This window comes from Crotalus tigris, unplaced genomic scaffold, assembly GCF_016545835.1.
Source record: "Crotalus tigris isolate CLP2741 ecotype Arizona unplaced genomic scaffold, ASM1654583v1 scf7180000024153.1733885, whole genome shotgun sequence".
NCBI classification, from domain to species: domain Eukaryota; kingdom Metazoa; phylum Chordata; class Lepidosauria; order Squamata; family Viperidae; genus Crotalus; species Crotalus tigris.
This window is the reverse complement of record NW_024100414.1, coordinates 445845-467904: the sequence shown is the minus strand read 5'-3', so window position 1 is coordinate 467904 and position 22060 is coordinate 445845. Positions and strand designations below refer to the sequence as shown.

General features: G+C 43.6%; 3 protein-coding genes and 1 long non-coding RNA gene across 8 annotated transcripts in view; 2 read left to right on the top strand and 2 right to left on the bottom strand.

Moving 5' to 3' along the window:
* Positions 1 to 59: 59 nt before the first annotated feature.
* On the bottom strand, positions 60 to 7471 carry GTF3C5 (general transcription factor IIIC subunit 5). The gene is made up of 11 exons (XM_039323031.1): positions 7058 to 7471; positions 5955 to 6171; positions 5278 to 5476; positions 4094 to 4289; positions 3701 to 3805; positions 2899 to 3013; positions 2600 to 2680; positions 1974 to 2062; positions 1770 to 1852; positions 1275 to 1417; positions 60 to 918 (listed from the first exon to the last, which is right to left on the bottom strand). Exons 1-11 carry the CDS (start codon positions 7220 to 7222, stop codon positions 761 to 763), a joined length of 1551 nt encoding a protein of 516 aa, XP_039178965.1. The 5' UTR covers positions 7223 to 7471; the 3' UTR covers positions 60 to 760.
* Positions 7472 to 9485: 2014 nt separating this feature from the next.
* Positions 9486 to 11883, top strand: LOC120298819. The gene is made up of 3 exons (XR_005554234.1): positions 9486 to 9860; positions 10502 to 10606; positions 11679 to 11883. It is a non-coding gene; the product is annotated as an uncharacterized LOC120298819 (long non-coding RNA).
* Positions 11634 to 21568, bottom strand: GFI1B (growth factor independent 1B transcriptional repressor). Of its 4 annotated transcripts, none has more exons than XM_039322900.1 (7): positions 21395 to 21568; positions 16663 to 16820; positions 15475 to 15633; positions 14469 to 14707; positions 14210 to 14347; positions 12884 to 13049; positions 11634 to 12472 (listed from the first exon to the last, which is right to left on the bottom strand). In XM_039322900.1, the coding sequence occupies exons 2-7, from the start codon at positions 16778 to 16780 to the stop codon at positions 12294 to 12296; spliced, it is 999 nt and encodes a 332-aa protein (XP_039178834.1). In that variant the 5' UTR covers positions 16781 to 16820; positions 21395 to 21568; the 3' UTR covers positions 11634 to 12293. The 4 variants fall into 4 exon arrangements, with proteins under 4 accessions (XP_039178834.1, XP_039178835.1, XP_039178836.1 ...); XM_039322901.1 differs by having other exon boundaries at positions 16663 to 16791; XM_039322902.1 differs by lacking the exon at positions 21395 to 21568 and adding an exon at positions 20935 to 21096.
* TSC1 (TSC complex subunit 1) overlaps positions 14531 to 22060 on the top strand; it is a 30743-nt gene continuing 23213 nt past the window's right edge. For both annotated transcript variants that reach the window (XM_039322895.1, XM_039322892.1), the window contains exon 1: positions 14531 to 14657. The gene's annotated coding sequence lies outside the window, so the exon portion shown is untranslated. The remainder of the gene's footprint in view (positions 14658 to 22060) is intronic.

The following is a 22060-nucleotide window of genomic DNA, read 5'->3' as shown; positions in this document are numbered from 1 at the left end:
TAAAGTCTCTCTCTGTGAGTTGCTTCTAAGTGTCCTAGGAATAAATCTCATGTAAACAATTTTGAAGGCACAAAACTCTTGGTTTTATTTGCACTCAAGCTGAAAAGGAAATCTGTACAAAACAGTGGAAATCTCTTCAGACTGTCCATTTGATGTCCCACAAAGCCCCCGACAATTGAATCACAGAGATTTTTCTCAAGGCTTCACGAGAAAGAAATTACAAATGGCTTTTTGTTTGAGAAGGATAGGAACAATTAAGTCAGAGCAGGAATGAAATGATAATTTTGCCTGCCGATGTGGAAGGTCTGAGATAGCATCAGGCCGTGCTTGGAAGTTCTACCGAGGCCGATGGAGAAGGAGACTCCAGCAGACAAAGTTGGACGTAGATGGGCTTGGCCCTGGATGGCAACAATGCTGAGATGCTGAAGGAATTCCCCAAAGTAGAGTCTCTTATCTTACATTTGAATGCAGCGATTGAAGGAAGGCTATATCAAGGAACAACTGCTGAGCTTGAAAAATAACATGCAACATCTGTTAAGATGCAATTTACAAATGATACTTCTGCACAAACTCCATCAAATCAAAGATACAATGCAGCCAATTGGTGGGTCGGTCTTTCTCTTTCTTTCTTTCTTTCTTTCTTTCTTTCTTTCTTTCTTTCTTTCTTTCTTTCTTTCTTTCTTTCTTCTGTCCTCCCCCCCCAAAAAAAGAGCAAAACAAATCCCTCCAAGATCCAGTCCAGCCCACCAGCCCCGTGGCATTAGACGTAGTCAAGCATTTCAGTCTCCATTTCATTTTCGCTCCCATCCGAAGGCTTGAAAACCTCTTCCTCCTCCTCCTCCTCTTCCTCTTCTCCAGATTCAAAAGTCAGTTGCTCTTTGCCTTCCGTGGCACTGGAACTAGGGTTTCTGAACAGAGCTGAAACAGACCAGAGAGAAGGGAATTATCAGTGAGAAGCAGAAGGCTCAAAAGACCCAGTTAGAATAATCCCGCATGATAGTTTAGTACAGGATCTGGCACTTTGGAAAATCTCGTGGGCGGCAAAGACAGGATCCCAGAATTATGGGGGTAAACACTAAGAAACACAAGATCTTCTTTTAAAAAAATTAAAACAGGAAGAAAAAGAGAAAAGCTGCCTGGGTGACATTATGACAGGTAGTCCTTGAGTTATGGAGCCTGCCCATCACAATCACGACTCGTGATTGTTGTCGTACAGGGTCATCCACATGACCAACACACCTGGACTTGCCAGGTCTCTTCCCCCCCCCCCTTACCTGGCCTTTGGGATCGGATTATCTGCCTTATCATCAGTGACATGGTGTCTCTCAACTCATCGTTGGTCTTTGGAAGGCACCAGCCATCCCGCTCTGTGCAAGCCGTCTCCCTGTTGTCATTTCGATGGATGATCTTCTGCAAGCTGAACAGAAGCCAATTTCAGAAGGATTCTTCTGGGCGCAGAGAATCGGACAAACCAAAATACGAAGCCAGTGCTGCTCCTGTTTTGGCAACCGAGGTCAAGACAAACTTGCCTCCTGGATAGACCAAGCCAGGGCTACTATTAGCCCAATTTCTTGGAAAGCGATGGGACTTGAGATGCCTACAGACATGTGGGCAAAGCTGGCTTTCTAGAGTTGCAAAGCAGAGGGCATCCAAACGTTTCAACCACCAAAGAGCCTCAAAAATTGAAAGAGGATTGCAGGTAATCCTTGACTAAAAGGCAAGAGGATTTGAACAGCTTTAAAACGAACAGGCCAATACAAATACTGCACCTTTCCACTTTCAAATCGCACAGCTGGTAGAACATCTGTCGATAAGGGGGCAGCGACCCTTCCTCAAAGGTGTAAATGGAATCCTACGAGGAAGAGAAGACAGAGAATCAGAAGCAGGGTTAGACTAAGTCATTATCTGGGAAAGTGGCAGGACACCTTAGGGTAACTGATCTTCCTTGTATGGCCAAGAGGAGGAGAACTTACCTTAAGTTTGTATTTGTTTGATTTTGTACCAGATGTTCCAGATGTGCTGAGCCCCTGTTTTAAGTCTTGGATGCCCAGGCCGTGATTTCCTGAAAGGGATATAAGATAATCTTAATTTCTTTGGGATAACAAGAACAAAGTGGGGGGGCGGATGGGAAACTCAATGTCTCAAGAGGTTGCTGAATGATGATGGAACGATTCAGTCCTCATTCTCATCACGTTCAGCAAAAGCATGCAGGCTAGGGAATTCTGGGAGTTGAAGTCCACACATCCAGAAGGCATTCAAGATGGAAAAGAAACATCTACGTGGATCGGTGGAAGCTTTTTATGGGTTTCAAACAAGCCTTTCTCAGCCCTGATGAGACAGAGGGCTGCAGATCCTCTAATCCGTGTGAAATGCTCAGATTTGGGCAGCAGAGAAATGCTATGAGACACAGATAACAGTTAAGGGGTCTCCTGTAAAGAAAATATTGGTCCAACTGACAAAAACAGACACCCCAACTTTAGAGGCTGCCAACAGCAGGCGTTTCGCAACAGATCCTTGGCGAATTATCTCAAGTATTTCCTAGCAGAAATCAAAGCGATTCCATTCCTGTTTCTTCCACGTCCCAAATCCTACGGCGTACCTGGTTTTTTTAAAGTAATAGGCAGACTGTAGTTGTAGGTGCTACGTTTGGCCTTCACCGGCATGTCATTTGGGGCATACCCTAAAGAGAAGGAAATATGATCCATGAAGAAAACAATGGATTGTAAGCCTTGGGGAGGACAGGACAAAGGCAGGACAGTTCTCAGGGGAAGCCTGGAATGAATTGGTGAGTCACAAGAAAGCCCCCCCCCCAAAAAAAAACAGAGAGGCTGACAATAGAACTGAACGCTGGGGCAACGTTCTGGCTGCTGTTTGAGAATTTTTTTATTTTTTTTTTACCGTATTTCATGCCGCAGCGAATTCTGAAATCCAGGACCTGGTAAATCTTTGCTTCCGGATGTTTCCTGGGGTCGTACCCAAAACGAACCCAGAGGCTTCTCCAGGGTCCTGTGAGCTAAAAGGATCGTGAGAAAAATAAAAGAAGCAGTAAACGGACTGCTAAAAATTTAAATCTCGGAGGGGAAAAAAATGGTTAGGATATAGAAGCAGAGGCCTTCTCTCCTAACGTGATTTTTTTTCTCCCCCAAAGAAGTTTCACGGCAATTCGTCATTTCTGAACCGTAAAATGCATTGAAGCAGGAAAGAATATGCAGCGCATTTTTAAATTTTTGTTTATCGTTAGATTTTTATCTTGCCTGTGTAAGTAACTCAAGGCCACAAACATACCTAATGCTTCTTCCTCCCTCTATTTTCCCCACAACAGCCCTGTGAGGTGGTTGGGTTGAAAAGAGAGGGATTGGTTGAAAACCTGCCTTAGGCATGGCTTTCATGCCTAAGGCAGGACTAGAATTGCCAGTCTTCCGGCGATTGGCCCAAAGTCACCCAGCTAATTTTCATGTCTAAGGCAGACTAGAACTCCTGCTCTCCTGGTGATTGGCCCAAAGTCACCCAATTGGCTTTCATGCCTAAGGCAGGACTAGAATTCCCAGTCTCCTTATTTCCAGGTCAGCCCCTTAACCATTAGACCAAACTTGCTCTCAAACATGGGCATAGAAACACAATGCATGTTTATCTAAATTATATTCTTTTTGGGGGGGGGGTTGTAAGAAGGCACTCTAAGGCTGATAAAACAAGGACTCACCATGTAATAAGCTAAATAGGGTAGGAGCAGTTTCAGCTTGTCGGGGTGAACGCTGATGTTGGCTTTCACCGCGTTGCGGGACCAGACAGGACGCAGTTCAAAAAGCTGGAAAAAAAAAAGAATTCATGCAGGCATTAAAAAAAAAAGCAAAAAAGGGGAAATCCTGCTGGATTTACCTTCTCTTTCCACCCTGCACAATCTACTTCAAAGAAGCCACTTCAACAAATCAGCCCAGCGCGTTACAAAATCTCATTCTTCAATTTGAAGAATACATTGCTATTTTGGGGTGGGGGTAGGGAGAAGTTTCAAGCTGAAGCAAGCCTGCTTCCTGAGCAGGGGGTTGGACTAGATGACCTCCAAGGTCCCTTCCAACTTTATTATTATTATTATTACTTTCTTCAGTTCCCCTTCTACTTGATGATCCACCGCATTGCTGCAGACTTTTTTCCAAGTCTGCACGGCCGCCTCCAGCGGCTTGGAGGGGACCTCTTCTTCCTCAAAGTTGACAAAGATGGCGTTGTGAGGACGGCGCGCCCGACTGAGGCCAATCAGGTTCTCGCTAGACAGGGGAGGATTTCGATAGCCTTCCCTGGAGAACAAGGCAACACAAACAAAGGAAGGTCAACTCGAGCTGGACATAATGCGTTGGTTGTCACGTAGAGGCAATAGCCCTCGATTTACAACCGTTCGTTTAGTGACCGTTCAACAGCTGCAGAGATCCACTTAACAACAGTGGAAGGGAGGTCGTGAAATGAGGCAAAACTCAACTTAAATGTCTCGCAAAGTCGAGGAGTCCCTGTATTCTAGCCTGACCTTCTTTTGCTTTAAGTCTTTTAATTTCAATCCTTTTTATTTTAAAAAATACACCACAGAGCCTTTCCTAAACATTGCACAACAGCCGCTGCTACTTTTTCATCACCTTAGAATAGAAGAAATTGCAGAATTGGATGACCTAATTCAGCGTCTAAGATGAAGCAAGATAATTTGGAACGGAAGGCTATAACATCAACATTGTTTTATAAGCCTTTTGCATGAAGGACAAGAGTGGGAAAAAATCACAGATGTCGGCCTGGGAGACTGCCCAGATGTTATATCGAAGAATGGAAAAGCAAGTGAGGACAGGGACATTATGCCAAACATCCTGGCATTTGGTTACACATATCGGAAAACCCTTCCAAATATTATTTGGATTAATGCAGTTGCGCACAAGTCATTTAAGCAGCTGTGTGGTTACGGCACAGGAGGGCAAGGAAGCAACTCTGAAACAGATCACACCTGCCCTGTTGCGACTGTCAAAACTAGTAACTGTTACTTGCTGGAGCCAAGAGGCTTCTGAAGATGTGAAGGGCAAAGCAACTTAAAGAGTAATTTCCCAGTGTAACTATTCCTATTGTTGAAAAATTTCTTATCATTTGCCATACTTATAACCACTTTACTGGCTCTTATCATTTATTTACAGTAATTATAACTCACTTTACTGAAAGCTAGATCCTTACTATAAGTAATCAGTCCACATCTCCAGAGAAAGGCAATTTCAGTAAATATCTACTCAGGTATATCACAAGAGAGGCATTCACCTATGATGCACATCTGGCCGATAGTAATAATCAATCGGAGTGTCCAGGCGTGAGAAAATGGGTGGAGGAATATAAAGTGGTAGCTCTTTCATAAAAAAATCTTCTTTTTCTGGCTTGAGCATCAAGACTTTGTCATACATTGATGTCTGTTTACTGTCCGGCTCTGAATGCATTACCAAGTATTGGAAATCGGACATACCTGTAGAATGAAATGAAGGCACCTAGTAAGCTGACTTTTCCCCTCACTCTGCATTATTAAGAAGCTAGCACAATAACAAAACAGATAAATATAAACAGTAACTTACTTTGACATTCTTAGAATCAGATATGTAACTCATAATTACCTATGGATAAATTGCCCATCACATATTAGGACTGTGCATAGAAACATGCTAAGGAAATAGGCAAATTGGAAAGTTATCCAATTAACTAGCCAGAATGGATAAGAATAAAAATAACAGATTTTGTACATAAGTTCCAAGGTCCCTTCCAACTTTACTATTATTATTATTATTATTGTATATATATGTATATATACGTTATTGTATACATATTATTGTATATATATGTATATATACGTTAATAACCAAAGACCTATATATATATGTTCATATATATATTGTACAGCAAGCAGATGTAAGGGCTTACTTACACACAAGTGTTTTAGAATGAATTACCTTGAAATTTATAAAGGGTGGAAATGACACCAAGTATCTCCACTTCAAACTTGGTTTGTTCTTCTAGGCCTCCTTCTTCTGTCCTTTTCTGCCTCGTTTTCTTTTTCACTTTAAGCAGCATGGAAGAGGTAGGGAAGCGATTTGCACACACTGGGTGACAATAGGGGTCTTTGGGACGGAAATACAGCTCCAGTCTTTTGCTGGGATCGGCATAGATCTAACAAGGATGCAACAGCCAATAAATAGGTCAGGTTCCAATCCCAATGACTACAGAGGCATAGGAAAGGAGACAGAATTATTTATCTAAAATTAGAACTTTGCCCCCAAACTCCAAATTTCCTTTCTTGAGATAGATACAAAGTCATAAATACGAGCCAGTTGCCAAGCACCCAAATTTTGATCAGGTGACCATGGGGAATGCTGTAATGGTCGTAAGCATGAAAAATGGTCATAAGTCCCACTTTTCCACGCCACTGTAACTTCAGTCACTAAACCAATGGTTGTAAGTTGAGACCTACCTGTACTTCGGCCAGTCCTACTTTCTGAAAGAATGTTTACATTCTTCTTGGATATTTGCAGCAAATCATTAGCCTTATCTTTGAACATGGCAAATTTCAAATGCAAGAAAACAGTACCACAAACTCATATTGCAACTTAAATATGGAGATTCTCAGTCATTCCAGGTCATTCCCAAAAGTGCTTTTTCAAAAGACAACTGGACTTTGTTTTTTTTTTCCCTTGAAGACGTTTCGCTTCTCATCCAAGAAGCTTCTTCAGTTGTGAAGAAGACAGCTAGTGTCATATTGCCAAGTATTACATGGCCTTCAGTACGTAGCTGTGTGTGTGTCTGTGTGTTTATGTATATATGTATGTATGTTTGTATATATAAAATTGTGTACATCCTATTCTGTGTCCTAATTAGATCATTTATATCGTAAATTGCGTGCATATCCAAATGCCAGGGCTGAATTTTGGATAAGACTAGGATAATCGTAATTCCTCTGAGCATGAACAAAGTGCCTCCCCGTCCCTTTGCTCCTGCAGTTAGACAGGGTTATGATAGGAGGGACAGGCGAGGCTGCGGGTGGGTGGGGAACTCTTACCCGGGAGACCCCCTCTTCTCCCCCTAGGGTCTGCAGCGTCTTGCCCACGTCCTGCACCACGCCGGGGAACTCCACGCACACCAGCCGCTTCTCCCGCTGCAGCTCCGAAAGCACCGCGCCGCTGCTCTGCTCCTGCCCGCCCCCTTCCATTGAGGAGGCTGCCATGGCGAGTTCGGTGCCGACGCGAAGGAGAACAGCTCGGTCCGTTCCTTAAAAGTGTCCCTCTGGGCCCCCGGAGCCACGCCAACTAAGGTTCCGGGGAAGGAGAGTTCCTATGATGCTCGAAGCCAGAGGCGGGCGGCGCTCGCTGGGTCAGCTCAGCCCTGCCTCTTTTTTCTTTTCTTTTCTTTCTATCTTTTTCTTATTTTCTTTCTTTCTTTCTTTCTCTTTTCTTCTTTCTTTCCCTCTCTCTCTCTCTCTCTTTCTTTCCTTCCTTCCTTCCTTCCTTCCTTTCTTTTTCTTTCTTTCCTTTCTGTCTTTTTCTCTTTCTCTCTCTCTCTCTTTCTTTCTTTCCTGTCCTTCCTTCCCTCCCTTTCTCCCTTTTTCTTCCTTTTCTTTTTTCTATAACGAATCTCTCTTTTTTCTTTATTCTCTATATATCTCACCATTTTCCTTTATTTTCTTTCTTTAATCTCTTTCCCTTCTTTTTCATTGTTCCCTCGTCTTTTTTCTTCCTTTAGTCTCTTTTCCCCTCCTCCCTCCCTCCTTCTCCTTCTTTCTCTCCCTCCCTCCCTCCCTCTTTTCTCTCTTTCTCCCTCCTTTCCTATTCTGTTTCGTAATTTCTCTCCTCCCTTTCCCACCATTGTCCTTATCTCTCTCTTCCTTTTCTCTCTTCCTTTTTAACCACCGAAGAACGTTAGTCTGTGATCCAGTCTCCCTGTGGCAATATTCTTCTGCTTCCTCTTGGTCATCTGCCATGTCATTTGCAAGCCTGTTTCCCCCCCCCCCCCGAAGATTTTGCTGAATCACCCACAGGCGGAGAAAGTGAAGGACAATGGCAGCGGCTGGTGAGAAGTGATAAAACAGCGCCTTTCCCAGGGATTTCATTTCTGCAGGCTGAGGAGGAGAAGGAGGAGAAAAGAGGCAATGGGATGGCAGAAGATTTCAGCTCAACCTTTTAGACACGTGCGAAGGAAAAAAAACAGCGTTGTTGTTTTTTCCTTCACAGACTCTCTAGAAAAAAAAAATGCAATTCAGGATTGTAGTGGCCGGTTTTAGTTTGGTTTTTCAGGGTGGTTCTTGATTTGCAGGAGACCCCCATATCATTTCAGACAAATAGTTATCCAATCTCTTCTTCTGAAAATCCTCCAGTGTTGGAGCATTCACAGCTTCTGGAGACAAGTTGTTCCACTGATTAATTGTCCTAACTGTCAGGAAATTTCTCCTTAGTTCTAGGTTGGTTCTCTCCTTGGTTAGTTTCCATCCGTTGCTTCTTGTCCTGCCTTCTGATGCTTTGGAGAACAGCTTGATTCCCTCTTCTTTGGGGCAGCCCCTTGGACATCTTCTAATAACCCAACTATCTGGACTAAAACTCAAATACTATGATATGTTAACTGCACACTCCAGTTTCCCGAATACAAAGGATTGATCAGTGGCCTTGGGAGCGGGTGACTGACAGGTTGAACCCATAGGATGCTTGGGGATACAATCATTTGATGGACAGCTTTATTCAGCTGTGGTTTCCCGGCGGTTTTCTTGCTATTTTTTAAAACTTCCTGCTCCTGAAAGATAGTTTGCTTTAGACGGAAAGGAAGAAGCCTGCCAGTTTTTTTAGCCGTGGCCAAAAATGAAATGAAAGCTGCAAATTTGGGACAGGAGATAAGTGAACTTGTTCGGAAATGATCTGGAAAAACGGGGGAGAAAAAAAGCTTTCTTGTAAGCTGTTTATACATCACGTATTGAGGGTCTCACATACAAACACCCCCCCCCAATATCATTGAAGCACACTTAGTTGGCTAAATCCATCATCCACTGCTCTTCCATCTAATCTCTCCCTCCTTGCCATTTCAATCCAGCAGGCAGCAAATAATCGTTCTGTCACTGTGGAACACAGTTGTCCTTACATAAGTCATTTTTTGTTTGCTTTTTTAAATTGTGATTTCTTATATTAGATTGTTAGTCCCCTGGAGTATTCCAGAGGGGAAAAAGATATATTGTAAATAAGAATCTTTTTTTTCCCTTTCTCTTTCCTTTCCTTTCCTTCTTTCCTTCCCTTCCCTCCTTTCCTTTCCTTTCCTTTCCTTTCCTTTCCTTTCCTTCCCATCCCATCCCTTCCCTTCCCCTTCTTCCTTTCCTTTCCTTTCCCTCCCCTCCCCTCCTGTCAAGCAGTGTTTATATTAGATTTTACTCTTAAATTCTTAATAAAAATTAGAGAGAGGGAGGAAGAGGAAGAAGACTTGTATGAGATGTTACTATTGTCATCAAAATTCTTAATTAAAATGAGAAGCATGGGGGCTGGGCGGGGAGGGAGAAGAAAAGAGTCTGGGAGAGATTTGGCGTTTGTCTTTCACTCTCCCCATTGCTGTCAATCTGCCTGTGTGGAGGGGAAGGAGAGGTGTTGGGGGACTCTCATTCAGACCGGGGTTGATAAGACCAAGGCTGACCTATCTCACCCTGGGAGATGGTCCCTCTCCTCCCAAACAGGCGGTCTGACCGTTGACAGCCGGCGAGGCCCGATAAACTTATCACTCCAAACACGGGTCGTCAACCCAACCCCTCCACCGCTTCAGATTTCCAAGCTGCACTTTCCCACATCAATCCTGTTTGCTTTGCAAGCTTTTTCTACAGGAATATGTATTTGCAAGTATGTATATGTAAAGTCATTTGCTTTCCTTCCTTCCTTTCTACCTTCCTTCCTTCCTTCCCTCCTTCCTTCCTTCTTTCTTTCTTTTCTTCTTTCTTCTTTCTCTTTCATCTCTTCTCTCTTCCTCTCCTTTCTCTCTCTCTCTCATCTCCTCTCTTCCTCTCTCCCCCTTTCTTTCTTTCTTTCTTTCTTTCTTTCTTTCTTTCTTTCTTTCCTTCTCTCTCTCTCTCATCTCTCTTCCTCTCCTTCCTTCCTTTCTCTCTCTCTCTGATCTCTTCTCTCTTCCTCTCTTTCTCCTCTTTCTTTCTTTCTCTCTCATCTCTTCGCTCTTCCTCTCTTCTCTTTCTTTCTCATTCTCTTCCTCTCTCCTTTCTTTTCTTTCTTTTTCTTTCTCTTTTCTCTCTTCCTCTCTCTCCTCTTCTTTCTTCCTCTCTCCTCTTTCTTTCTTTCTTTCTTCTCTTTAGTTTTTCTCTTCTCTGTCTTCTTTCTTCATTATAAGTTTTTCTGAGTTTTCATTATTTTAAAATCTATGAAAGTTATTTTTCTTTCTTTCTTTTTTTTCTTTCTTTCTTTCTTTCTTTCTTTCTTTCTTTCTTTCTTTCTTTCTTTCTTTCTTTCTTTCTTTCTTTTTTTTTTAAAAGAGAGACCTGTATTTCAGCGGCCCCTGTCCTTCTCCACCCTCAAAATCTTCGACCCGGACCCAAAGGCTCATGAATGAGAATCAACACACTTCTTCTTTCTCAGAAGTAAGCATGCAAATTCGAATCCCACCTCCATCAACACTTCTTTTGTTGTTCGCCTCCCTTAACAATTCCCCCCCCCCCACAACACCGGAACATTTGACTGAGAATTAGCTAAGGTAGGAGCTGATGCCAAAATCTCATCCAAGCCGGGAGCCGCAGAGAAACCAGTTCTCCAAATTCTTGCTTGTCTTGCACAACACCTCCCTGATCTGTGGATGGCCTGCTTTGGTTAGCAAATCAGGGTCATGCAAAGTGATGGCTGGAGGGCCCTTCCAGGAAAAACTATGTGTGTGTCTTTGTGTATTTACTGTTACTCCTCTCCGCTGTTTTCCCCTAACAAGCTGTAGATTAGTGGTAGATAGTCCTCAGGTTACAACAGCTCACTCAGTGACTATTTGACGTCACAACGAGAAGGGAGAAAAGGCACTTTTGACCATTTTTCATACTTATGACCGTTGCAGCACCCCCATGGTCACATGTTCAAAATTCAGACGCTTGGCAACTGACTTGTATTTATGTCTGTTTTTCCTCCCTCAAAAAACTGGCAGGTTCCCAACCTCAAGGGGGGGGGGAAAGCGGGGAGACAAATGACAGGGTGATGTTGTGCACATTGATGACATCATCAGATGCCGCCATGGCATCGCCCTGGGCTTTCTTCTCCAAAGTTGGCGGATGTCCAAGAGAGTCCTGGCTTATTTTACAAACCTGGTTGAATTTCCATTGGTCAGCGAGGCGTTTGTTAAATGAATCATTGCCGTTGCTAAGCGAATACCACGTTCATTGATTGAATCTGTTTGGTTAACCTGAGTTTGCTGTGTTTGTGGGAACAAAACCACGTCCTAATTTACAGTGTGACCCAGCCTGAAATATTAAGCTGCAAGCTGACTTCGTTCTTCGCACACGTCTATGGTGTGAACACATCTATTAGGTCGTGTTAACCTGGATTAGGGTTCAGTGTGTTGTCTCAATATGTCCTGGGGTGTGAAACACTGAGAAGGATCTCTTTCGCCAATGCCAAAAGACTCAAACAGTTTGTTAACAGCATTTATTGATTTCAAGTTTTTTTTTTTCTTAGGAAACAGAGATTCAAACAGAGGCAAAATCTTTGCACAATGGATCATGTAAACCATGGATAGCGATGGAAATATCCTGAACACCAGATCCTTTGTCTTCCACCCCGGAAACCTGGTGTCTGATTTGTTTTTTTTTATGGGTAGTTTTGCAGATTTGCCTTACCTATTCAACCTAGTTACATCTACTAAACACTTCCTGTTAACGTAGTCTTCTAATCTGAACTTTGTTGCGTTGCGAAACCCAAAGAAACATGGCAAATCCAGATTCTTTTGCCCTCTTTCTATCTCTCTCTCTCTGACTTCACAAACCAATTCACATCCTTGCTCTTTTGTTCTCCACATCTCAGCTTGAGGGGAATTTTATTTCTTATTTTTCTACCACTCTTAACCCAACGGGGCTTTTAATATGGGCTGAAGGCTTCCCGGCTGTAGATGCAATCTGAGATCTACCTTCCATCGGTGAGTGGCACCAAGGCCCAAAGCAGGCGGGGTCAGAAGCAAAACGGGTGGAGCCAAAGTGGTTGGGATTGACAATCTGGGCCAAGGACTGCCTACAGCTCTTGGGCCGCACGCTCCCGACCCTCTGCCACAGCGAATGCCAAGACGGGAATCCCCTTTCACTTGAGGCTGTGCTGGCTCTCCCGGTGACGCCGAAGATCCACCTTGCGCTGGAAACCTCTCCCGCAGAGGTCGCAGGTGAATGGTTTGAAGCCGGTGTGCTTGCGGCTGTGTGTAATGAGGTTAGAGCTTTGGCTGAAGGCTTTGCCGCAGACCTGGCATTTGTGCGGCTTTTCCCCTGGCGAGAACAGAGAAAAGGAGCATTAAGAAACTAAAAAGCCGGTCTCGCTTTTCTAGATCACAACCGATCCTAGCACCTTCTGGTCAGTGGTGGACCGATACCGGGCCACGGCATGCCAGCAACCGGTCCACACAAACAAGCAAAGCCCCATCCGTGGGATGCGGGCAACAGACAAAACCACACACTTTCCGGTCTGCGGAAAAACCTCTCTCCACGGAACTGGTCCTTGGTGCCCCAAAGGTTGGGGATCTCTGCCTTAACAGGTTTTGGTCCCGATTATGGTTGTAAGTTGAGGACTATCTGCGAAGCATTCGTTTTACTCGGAAGAAAGGCACCCCTTAATGGCAAGGCGCGTCGGAGCCCCATCGATTGCACACACACACACACACACACGCTTTCCCTGCCCACCTGTGTGAATGTAGGTGTGCTTCTTCATATCCGACTTCTGATGGAAGCGCTTCCCACAGTATTGGCAGGGATACGGCCGGGTGTCCGAGTGGATCAGCAGATGAGTAGACAAGGTGGACGACCGCTTGAACGTCTTGCCGCACATTTTGCACTCAAAGCTTTTCTCCTGGCAATCAGGACAGCAATGGGGGGGGGGAGGTGTGAGGAAGAGAACATTGCAACAGAAAGACCCCCCCCCTCGCGTCCCCTTCGAGGGAAGAATCCAACTATGGAGACCGCAACGAATTTTACAGGAGGGGAATGGAGGCTGAAAGATATCGCGAACCGTTGCGGGATCTGGGAACCAAGTTCTTCAGATCAGGAAGCCGTTTGCGACCCCTGAAAAAGTTGCTTCTAAACCTTAGACCTTATAACGAGGGGGACCTTGGTGCTCTCTGGGCTTTTTTGTTTTCCTGGAGACGTTTCATCACCCACACCGGGTAACATCCTTCCTGCTTCTTTCCTTCCTTAAATGTCCATTCAGAATGAAGGTCTCCTGCGTATTAGTTCCACCTCTGCTTTTACTCCTTCCCAGATGATGAGGATGCTATTCTGGGATCTAGTTATTATTTACCTAGTTTGGGTAATGAAACATCTGCAAGAAAACCACTACAGTCCTAGTCCTCCTCTTCCTTCTCTTCCTCCTCCTCCTCCTCCTCCCCCCCCCTTCTTTTCTTCCACTCCACAAACCCCACACCCTTCTGGCACTGATGATATTCCCTAGTTTGGTCATGGAATGTCTGCAAAAAAATGACCAAGTTCAGAGAGCGTCAAGGACCCTACAGTCCTCTTCTTTTTCCTCCTCCTCCTCCTCCTCCTCCTCCTCCTCCTCCTCCTCCTCCTCCCCCCCTTCTTTTCTTCCACTCCACAAACCCCACACCCTTCTGGCATTGATGTTATTCCCTAGTTTGGTCACGAAATGTCTGCAAAAATATGACCAGGTTCAGAGGGCGTCAAGGACCCTACAGTCTTCTTCTTTTTCCTCCTCCTCCTCCTCCCCCTCCTCCTCCTCCTCCTCCCCCTCCTCTTCCTCCTCACAAACCCCACTCCCTCCTAGCACTGATGAAGTCAACTAGTTTGGATCATGAAACTTGGTCTGCAAGGAAACCACCCAGCTCAGAGAGCACCCAGGACTCCTCATTGCAACCCTGAGCTATGAAGAGTCTCCTTAATCGGTAAGGCTTATAAGATCTTTTAATGGCTGTATTTATTCTACAAGGGATCTGGGCACCAACCACAGTTTTACCCACCAGACGCTTTTCTCGATTCTCCGGCTTCCAGACTGACCTGAGAGTGGATGTTAGTGTGTTGCTCCAAGCTGACCGCGTGGCCAAAGGTTTTCCCACAAACGCTGCAAGCAAAAGGCCGGGTGCCGCTGTGGGTCCGCCGCACGTGGACCTCCAGGCCGTGTGGGGTAGAAAACATCTAGAAAGCAAAGGGGTCCAGGCAGTCCTCAGCTTAATTCATTTAGGGACTGTTCAAAGTTAACAAGGGCGCCGAAAAAAAGGGACTTGGGACTTTCTGTTCTAGCCTCTGAGTAACTCACTTTGTTGCAGATGACACAGTGGTAGGTCTCCATCTCGGCCGAGAAGGGCATGCTGTAATCGAGAGGGAGGTCCGAGGCAGGAAGGATTGGGCTGCCATACAGATGAATGGAGTGCTCCAGCATGGTGGAAGTCATGGATCTGTAGCCGAACGGAGGGCGGAAGGTGTTCCAGGCAAAACTGGGGCTGTAGTAAGTGGAAGCGTTCTCCTCTTGGGGTTTTAAAGCCGGGATGGGCATCTCTGAGTCAACAGAAAAGGAACACCAGAGAACACTGGAGCATCAGAGAGCATTAAAGTGGTGTCTAAGCCTCAGTTCTAAGCGGAGGGGAGGGGGGAATCTATTGATTAGGCCATGGCATCTATCAGGACGTAGGATGAGACCTTTCTGTGTTGCCAAGTCTGGAACAGCCTTGGGGTAGAGTTGAACCCCACCCCTGTAGAATGTTACTTGACTCAGCATCTTTTTTTCTGGATCAATCTAACCTTTTTCTGCGGAGTCCTTGGTGCTCTCTGAGCTTGGTGGTTTTTTTTTTATTTTGCAGACGTTTCATTGCCAAACTAGGTAATATCATCAGTGCTAGAAGGGAGTGGGGTTTCTACCAATTCTTCCTGCCGACTCTCGATAAATGTGGGACATAGTGAAAAAGTTACCAAATTTGGTAATGAAATGTCTGCAAGAAAACCACCAAGCTCAGAGAGCACCAAGGACCCCACAGTCATCGTCGTCGTCCTCCTCCTCTCCACACACTGCACTCCTTTGTAGTACTGATGAAGTTCCCTAGTTGGATCATGAAACGTCTGCAACAAAACAGCCAAGCTTAGCACCCACAATGATCAATGATCAATTCTTCTATTGATGACCCTTTTTCCTATTGTTTCATTGGTGTCTGTTGCGAGGAATATGGTTGGTGTGCATTGCAATGAAGGCTGTTTCACTGGGTGTCAACAACAAATATTCTTTTATTGGATGTGAGGGGCTGCATGAAAACCCAGCCAGAATTGCTCACCTTGATTTGGCTGCTGTGGTGCCGTCAGTGTTATATTCTGAACGGGAAAATGTTCCTCCTTGTCTCTCTGGAGGTCCTGGTCTTCTTTTGGAGAACAGCAGGGTGGACTCTCTGCCTGGAAGGCTTTGCTATCTTCGGGGACGCTGTCCTCGGAAATAACTGTAGTATCAAAAATGGTCCAGAAATGAAACTTCCAGATCAAGACCGGTCCAGATAATCACCAGGGAGTGATGGGGGCAGGACAAACATCCCTAGTGATAAAACTAGACAGTCAACCCCGTCAGGTAGACTAGATTAAGATATCAAGTCTACAGGGAGACCAAAGGTACTTGGGGTTGAGTTGGGCTCCAATTACAGCATTTTCTAAGTCTGATTGTGCTGGACATTCTCTCCCTTCTTCCTATGTTGGGATACCATTTCTATTTCAGCCATTTCCAAATATTATTTGGATGTTCAGTGAAATCTTCTCATCACAATTTGTCCAGCCTTGCAGATATGCTATTTGTACCTCACTTTCCAAACCAAGGCATAGGAGGAGGAGGAGAAGAGGAAGGAGAAGGTGAAGAAGAAGAAGAAGAAGAGAAGAAGAAGAGGAGGAGGAGTAGGAGGAGAAGCAGGAGTAGGAGTAGGAGTGGAAGAAAGTGAAGGTGAAGAAGAAGAAGAAGAAGAAGAAGAAGAAGAAGAAGAAGAAGAAGAGGAAGAGGAGGAGGAGGAGGAGGAGGAGGAGTGGAAGAAAGTGAAGGTGAAGAAGAAGAAGAAGAAGCAGAAGAAGAAAAGAAGAAGAAGAAAAAGAAGAAGAAGAAGAAGAAGAAGAAGAAGAAGAAGAAGAAGAAGAAGAAGAAGAAGAAGAAGAAGAAGGGGAGGAGAAGGAAGAGGAAGAGAAAAGAAAAGAAAAAGAGAAGACAATGTCCTTAAAGTGTACCAAAACAGGAACAATTGCGGAGATAAGTGCATTTCTCACAAAAACTGAGATCCATGGTTTAGTAGCGGCTTAAGAAAAGTGCCATTCCAACAGAATATTTGGGGACTGGGCTTCCTTTGCACTTGTTGACTGAGGAAGAAGGACCAGCCAAAGTGCAGACATTTGCACAAAACCAGAAGAGATGGAGAAAAAACCCCCAAATAATTTCTCTCTGTGTACGGCCAGGACCATTTCCAGATTCTCGGCGGTTAAACCATCCAACTTACCGGCAGGAAAGGCTGTTGAGGGTCCTGTGTCCCACCTGGGCAGCAGGATGCTGTCATCCACCGCACGATCATGGTGGGAGTGAACCTTCCTATTTTTCACTAAGAACGAGCGGGGCATCTCCCGTTCACCTGGGGATCAGAGACGGAAAAAAGGTAGTCTGTAAACGAGAGAGGAGGAATGGAGGAGAATTATAAACCTGTCTTCCATCTTTTTCTCTCCAACCCTCCTCTAAATCTTTGCACGTTCCTCTGATTTAATATCTTTACAGGTAGTGCCCAGCTTACGACGGTTCATTTAGCGATCAAAATTACAACGGCACTGAAAGAAACTGACTTAAGACCGTTTTTCACTCCTGCAGCGTTGCGGCGTCCCCTCGCTCACGGGAGCCAAGTTCGGACGCTTGGCAACCGACTCACATTTATGAGGGTCATAGCGGCCCTTTTGCGACCTTCTGACAAGCTTCCCCGGGGGAAGCCATGTTTGCTTAACGGCCATGTTGCTGCAATGACTCACTTAACAACGGTGGCAAGGGAGGTCGTAAAACGGGCCAAAACTGACTTAATAACTGTCAGTTGTGGCTGTAAGTCGAGAACTACCTCTACTTCCTCCGAACGTTTTGGCACAATCTATGCAAAACCCTAATGAGCTGGAAGGTAATGAAGCGTCCGCTGATTTGCATGGATGTTTGCATTTTCTGCTCTCTGCAGAAACAACTCAGATACAATTCTAGTGTTTGTGGCCCAGGAAAATCTTAGCTTTCGGGATATATATATTTTTCTTCCCAGTCAAGTGAAAGGACAGTTGCTGTGGGGGTTAATTTAGAAAAAAAAAACTTAGTTTGTATGCCTTCTTAATCACACAGGTCTGGTGTTTTTTCAAAAGGCGACTGGACTTTTTTGTTTTTCTTTGAAGATGTTTCGCTTCTCTTCCAAGAAGCTTCTTCAGTTCTAAAGAAGAGCTGAAGAAGCTCCTTGCAGGAGAAGCGAAACGTCTTCAAAGAAAAACAAGCAAATCCAGTCACCTTTTGAAAAAACACCTTTAGGACTAGTTTGTATGCCTTATTAAATCATGCTGGATAAGGAAATTACCCTGGGGAAGCTTGCCAACTCAGTGACGAGTTACAGTCCACAAGGCCACGCAGCGCGAGTGACTGAAGGTAGCCCTTTTTGAAGAAACCCTAAAAGAAACCATGATTTAAAGAGGCAATCCCAGCCAGATCTGAAAGTGAGAAGCAGCGTGGGAAGAATAGGCTAGCACCCAACTTGGGTGAGTAGAAATTTATCTCTGAGAAGCGGTCAACCACGGTCTGATAAGCAATGAAATTAATTAAATGGATTCCTACCCTCCTTTGGAAGATATATATGTGTATATATATTTGCAATAAGGTCAAAGATCTCTTGCAGATTTGGAGAGATTTATCCAAATTTGGAGCATTTGAATATCGCCTTGGGGGTTTAGCTCCCAGTAGCATCCGGAGGTGAGCTGCTTCAACTGATCCATGCAATACAGACTAAGGTTGTCCCTTGGATAGGATTTCTGAACCAGGCAAACATTCAGCAGGTGTGTCTTGTTCCTGTCCTGGGAAAGAGAAAACTTCTCCTGTTGAATTTGGGCCTGTCTTCCAGATTACAGCAAACGCCAAGCCTGGGAGAATGGTCAAAGACAGAAAGCTACACCTGTTGAACGTGGGCTTATTTTACCAGATTACAACAAGCTTCAAGCCTGGGAGAATGAGCAAAGAAGCTTCTCCTGTTGAATTTGGGCCTGTTTTAAGAGATTACAGCAATCTTCAAGCATGGGAGAATGGGCAGAGACAAAAAAAACTTCTCCCGTTGAATGAGAATTGGAAGCAAAGATTCAAATCCTTCTACTTTCTCCCTTTCTAAATTGAAAAAAGAGGCAAAAATTACACAGAGATAGTTTTGAAAAATATTTGCCGCTACAAAAGAGACGATTCGGGGGCCCAATCAACCCGTCGTGTCATTTTGTGAGGCATTCTGTTTGCAATTTTCCAATTCCAGCCTCCAATACTCAAAAAATACTCTACTCTTCTAACCAAAGTCCCATTTTGCACTGTTGGTGAAGGCTTCAACTTCATGTCCTCAGGACACAGAAATGTTTTATCTCTCCTTCTCCATATGCTTATCTCTGCTTTTCCTTCCCTTCCCCCCAACCCAACAAACTTTAAATTAGAGTCAGTTCTTGCATGCTTTTCATTTCCGAGCAAAACTGCATCTTGGCCAAACTTGAAGCTAGCTAGGAAAACGTAAGAGGCATCCTTGGTGCTCTCTGAGCTTGCAGACGTTTCATTACCAAACTAGGTAACATCATCAGTGCATTTGGTAATGAACCGTCTGCAAAAAGAAATCACCAAGCACAGAGAGCAACAAGGACCCCACGGTCCTCCACTCCACAACCCCACTCCCTTCCAGCACTGATGATGTTACCTAGCTTGGTAATGAAACTTCGGCTGATGAGACTGCATTCTTATTAAGATTTACTTAGAAGTAAGAGCCGTTTGGTCTTTGGTCGAATTGCATCCCTTTTTAAGTTGAAACATATGAAAGACCTTGGTTAGTTTATTCTCCTTGCTTTGTGTGCATGCAGTGAAGCTATACAAGGCATCAGGAAGTGTTTTCACTCAAGATTAACCACGTTTAATTAAACAGTTAAGCAATGGGGGACATCAGCATAACATGGTAGGCTTCAATCAAACCAGCTCATTCTTGGTTTAAGTAGATAGTCTAATTCCTCTAAGATAGGAAGGCAAGAGTTTTCTGGAAGTGACGCTGGAATTTAGGAAAATTCAAGATGTTGCACTGCAGAACTGCAGAAATGGAAGGCAAGTTTGCAAGGATATAAATTCTGTGCAATGAAAGCCAGTTTTCTACAAAGCTCCCTTCATACAACACTAAGATATTTCCAAACATTTACATACAAACCAAACTTTTCGTATAACATATGAGTGCAGTTTGGTGCAAATAATTCAGGTTTCACTTTTACTCAACTGTGTATAAAGAGATTTGTTTCCGTAACACTGAATGTTGATTGTTTTTCTTCTTAACTCATATTTACTTAACGTAGGGCCTTAGCTCCTTAAGTCTTATTCCAAATGTTATTGAAACTTCTTAAAGCGGATACTTGTTAGAAAACTCTTCCTCTTTCTTCACTCTTTATTCATTCATTTGCTAGATTTTATTAGCCTGAATTTGGTGTTTGCAACAGTTCTGACTTTCGCTTCTGCATTTTGGATTCTTTGCGGTAGCGATGCTCTAAGATTTTTTTTCTTTATTTTTGCATTATCCTGTTCATTCCTAATGAACGCTTCAAGAATTTTTCATCCACCACCTTGGTGGCTGTGTGACATGCAAAGCACACAGAAATCAAAAATACGGAGATGCAGAAATTAACCCCACCCAAAGTGGCAACATTTATCAGATTTCAACTGCCTTGCACAAGCACACTTTAAAAAACAGCTTTCATGAACCCTTCTGTATATATATATATATATATATATATATATATATATATATATATATATATATATATATATATCCATGACAGAGGTCAACATTTTATGCTAAGCGTTTAAAACAAAGGATCAGGAATAAAATTAATTCTAGGTCCTGGGGATTAATGCAATGGTTGGATGTAGCAAAATTAACTGCAAAACTACTAAGGGTAGCAAAAGTAACTTTACAAGTTTAGCCTCTTGGCAATATGACATGCTTTTAAACATACACATGATAACACAGATGTAAATAAACTCCTAAAAGATTTATCTCTCTCTCTCAGAAAAATCTAAACCAGAAATAATAATCTAAGGTGAAGCTATCAGATTTTGAGCTGCAGAAATCCAGATATGCTATGGAAAACTTGACTCCTTAGCTATCTCTCTTAGTAGTTGCAAATTTTCCCAGTTCCTGGCATATGATACCAGATTTAAGGCTTTTTTTAAAATCCAAAAATTAATTTACAAGCCAGGTTTCTTTGCTACACACCCGCTTAGGCTCAATTCTGTCTTTGCAGCGATCAGCAAATGTTAGCCAAGCTATCAACAGCACAATATTCCTTAATTCATTTGTTCTCTCAGAGCATTTTTCCTTCTTCCGTTCCTTCCTCCCAAAGGCTCCCAAAGCTATTTACAAAATAATGAAAATTAATTTGCTTCCCATCTCCACCCAAACCGAGGACATTCATTTACAGTAGCACCCAAAGAAATCTACCTATGACACAGCTACCTTCCTAATTTCCAAGCGGGTGACTTTTACCTTAATGCAATCTTCTTTGCAAGGGATTCTCATAGAACTTCTTAAAAAAAAAAATTTTTTTTTTAATTGGAGGGAGAGAAAGAGTGAGAGGGAGAAACAGACAGACAGAGAATGAGAGAGAAAGAATGAGAAAGTGTGTGTGTTAAGAAAGAATGAGAGAGAAAAAAGAGGGAGAGTGTGTGTGTGTATGTGAGAGAGAGAGAAAGAATGAGGGAGGGAGGGAGGGAGAGGGAGAGAGAGAGAGAGAGAGAGAGAGAGAGAGAGAGAGAGAGAGAGAGAGAGAGAGAAATTAAAGTATCCAGGAAAAATAAACCCCCATTGCCTAATTTTCACAAAATATTCCTGCATGCTTATTTCTTTTAAGCGATCAAAATTTGCAAGAAGAGGTAATTGCAGGAAAATTTAGATTTTTTTTTCTTAAAAAACAAAACAAAAACTTGTTTTGGAAAAGGGAAATCACCTGCTAAAAGGATGGCTGTAGAAGGTTAGCCTCAAAAGTTCTCTCCCACGGAGGGATGTGATGGTTCTGGGTTCCCTTAGCTGGTGTGTGTGTGTGTGTCCCTTAAGTTTTCCACACTCCTGTTATCTAGCAAGGGTAGATAGATCCCTTTATATTTCACCCCTGCTTGTTTTCTCTCCCTCTCCCTTCCCCACCGGGCCCTTGCCTTCCCCTCCCTGATTTTTCAATCAGATTATTCGTGTCAAAATCTGGCCCCAGCCAATGGGAGGGCCAAACCCTTGACAGCATTTGCTTATCAAAACAAGCCAGACTTCGAACATTTGTGCATTGCTCAATTGTACAAACCCAGAAGTAGTGAGTTGCCTTCCGCAGATTATTCGGTGCTTGGCTGTTTTTTTTTTTGTCGGTAGAGTGTTCTTTTCAGATACTGATTTTTTTTTAAAAAAAAAGAGAGAGAGAGAGAGAGAAAAGCAAAATAATCATACAGACAATTTGCAAAGGCTGGAAAAAAAAAGTAAACTTTGAATGCTTGTTGCTTGCCAAATGGTGCCTCGTTGTTGATCTAGCGGTAAGATGCAACAAGGAACAAAACTGCTGCGTTTATTTATTTTTTATCACCCTACGTAACGTTTTAACTGGTTTTTCATTTATATTTTTCGTGTTTCT

Excerpts from the sequence above, each read along its gene's own strand:
- GFI1B (XM_039322900.1), bottom strand. The coding sequence starts at position 16,780 with ATGCCCCGCTCGTTCTTAGTGAAAAATAGGAAGGTTCACTCCCACCAT. Across the intron at positions 15,634-16,662 it reads CTCAACAGCCTTTCCTGCCG|TTATTTCCGAGGACAGCGTC; the intron begins GTAAGTTGGATG and ends TTGATACTACAG. Across the intron at positions 13,050-14,209 it reads ACACTAACATCCACTCTCAG|GAGAAAAGCTTTGAGTGCAA; the intron begins GTCAGTCTGGAA and ends CCTGATTGCCAG.
- GTF3C5 (XM_039323031.1), bottom strand. The coding sequence starts at position 7,222 with ATGGCAGCCTCCTCAATGGAAGGGGGCGGGCAGGAGCAGAGCAGCGGC. Across the intron at positions 6,172-7,057 it reads GAGAAGAGGGGGTCTCCCGG|ATCTATGCCGATCCCAGCAA; the intron begins GTAAGAGTTCCC and ends CATCCTTGTTAG. Across the intron at positions 3,014-3,700 it reads CCTATTTAGCTTATTACATG|CTCACAGGACCCTGGAGAAG; the intron begins GTGAGTCCTTGT and ends CGATCCTTTTAG.